Source organism: Sinocyclocheilus rhinocerous, unplaced genomic scaffold (assembly GCF_001515625.1).
Source record: "Sinocyclocheilus rhinocerous isolate Xijiao unplaced genomic scaffold, SAMN03320098_v1.1 scaffold536, whole genome shotgun sequence".
Taxonomy (NCBI): domain Eukaryota; kingdom Metazoa; phylum Chordata; class Actinopteri; order Cypriniformes; family Cyprinidae; genus Sinocyclocheilus; species Sinocyclocheilus rhinocerous.
This window is the reverse complement of record NW_015647453.1, coordinates 45,412-47,319: the sequence shown is the minus strand read 5'-3', so window position 1 is coordinate 47,319 and position 1,908 is coordinate 45,412. Positions and strand designations below refer to the sequence as shown.

General features: G+C 40.1%; 1 protein-coding gene across 1 annotated transcript in view; it reads left to right on the top strand.

Annotated features, from left to right (window-relative positions):
• The first annotated feature begins 578 nt into the window (after positions 1-578).
• Positions 579-1,908, top strand: part of nol12 (nucleolar protein 12) — a 5,195-nt gene continuing 3,865 nt past the window's right edge. Inside the window, exons 1-3 of the mRNA XM_016513572.1 lie at positions 579-768; positions 1,180-1,285; positions 1,354-1,402. Coding sequence (XP_016369058.1) covers positions 662-768; positions 1,180-1,285; positions 1,354-1,402 — 262 coding nt within the window. The 5' untranslated portion in view covers positions 579-661. The remainder of the gene's footprint in view (positions 769-1,179; positions 1,286-1,353; positions 1,403-1,908) is intronic.

The window sequence follows — 1,908 nt, the reverse complement described above, 5'->3', positions numbered from 1 at the left end:
GGCCAGAACGAGCGCAACCAGGACTGATGAACGCCAGACTCGCGGGAGAATAGTAGCGATTAATCGACCGGCGCAGCGCTAAACTCACGAACTCTTGACTGATGCTACGCTGATGTGTTTGTGTTTTACATGTTTGATGCTTTAAGGACATTAAAAAAGGAATGTTTCATCATACAGTGTCATACTTTCATTGCCACTTCAGAGTAAAGCTCGTTCACAACAGGAACAACGATAACTATAATAATAACAGTACAATAATAATTATAATGGTAACTTTAATGATAATGATACATATAATACCAAAAATAAGTGTAGCAATAACGATAATAATGAACGTTAATGATAACTGTAATGCACTTCTCCTTTGCTCTTGGACCTTCTTCACTGCCTCTGCATAACTCATGTTGTTTAACACTTTCACTTGTGCAATTTCCACAACTCTTACATCCACTGTATGTTACCCTATGTTGCTCCCCGCAATTACAGCACTTGTCTTGTACATTCTCTTAAAAAATACACTAGCAAATAAATGAACTCAAAAGGGGACTTTAATTGTATTCAGTGTGCGGTGGGGGACCTTTATTTTGGCACTTCCGGTAGCTCAGCTCACCGAAGCGGAAGTTTTGCGCTGTGTCACACGTGTTTATTAAAACTCCGGAAAATGGCGAAAAACGACAAATTGAAGCAGAAATCAAAGTTCAACAGCGGCGTGAAACATAAGAAGAAGCAGAGAAAATGCGTGCTGATGTTCGATGATAAAGACCGACAGTAAGAGGCATGCATTCAGCACGATTATCATCAATTACTGGCTCAGTAAATCCGTTTATATACGGCAACACTGATGTATACACATACTTAATTACACATACACACTAATGCACAGAAATAATAGAACACGTCCATGCTTAAGAGTCATGTGCAATTACAAAAGAATATTTATTTTCCCATTTCTTTCCGTTTGTTTTTTAATATATAACATAAATTTAACTTACTAAACTAAATAATGTATTTAGCCAGTTGCCAAGGGAACATTTTTCATACAATTTGACTACTAATTTAACTAAAACTGCCCCAAAAAATAAAATAAAATTACACAATTTCATTGAAAATGACACACTTATATATAATTTGTGATAGTTTCTGCGTTATTTATGAAAGGATCAATGGTTTTGTGTCTAGAGAGTTCCTGACGGGTTTCCACAAGCGTAAGCTGGAGCGGAGGAGAGCAGCGCTGGAGGAGATGAAGAGCAAGCTGAAGGAGGAGCAGAAGCGCGTCAGAGAAGAGGTGAGAGCGTGATGATGAAGGTGATGATGATGATGATGAAGCAGCTGATGGCTCTGATCTTCCTCCAGAGACGCAAAGAATATTTCAAGATGCTGCAGGAGCGCCGCCAGGCTCTGGGTGAGTCAGAGGTCATGTGTGTGTGTGTGTGTGTGTGTGTGTGAGAGGTCATGTGACGTGTGTGTGTGTGTGTGTGTGTGTGAGGTTTAATATTTGTGTTTCCCATACATTGATTTATTTGAGGCGGCCCTCGTGAATAAACATGAGCACTGCACGTGTCAAAGTCGAAACCCGGTGCGGGTGTTTTTATATCACTGTATTTCTGAAGGAAACAACTGTCTTCAGAAAATTATGGATGTCATTTTCATTTCATCTTGCCTGTAATGCCTGAGCAGCGTTTGTGAGCGGCGCGCTGCTTTGTGTACAGCGTTACCGGGAAACCTGATCTCTCCTGCTCTCCAAGCGCCTCCTGCTGGCAGAGAATGAGTTTGCATATATATGCCGCCACAAATAGAGTGCACGTCTGTGGGAAACACCGCTTCTGTTATGAATATTATTCAATATTTTAATTTGAATGTCGGATTGAAATGAACGCTGTTATTAGAGTAGTTAATCATTAGCATAGG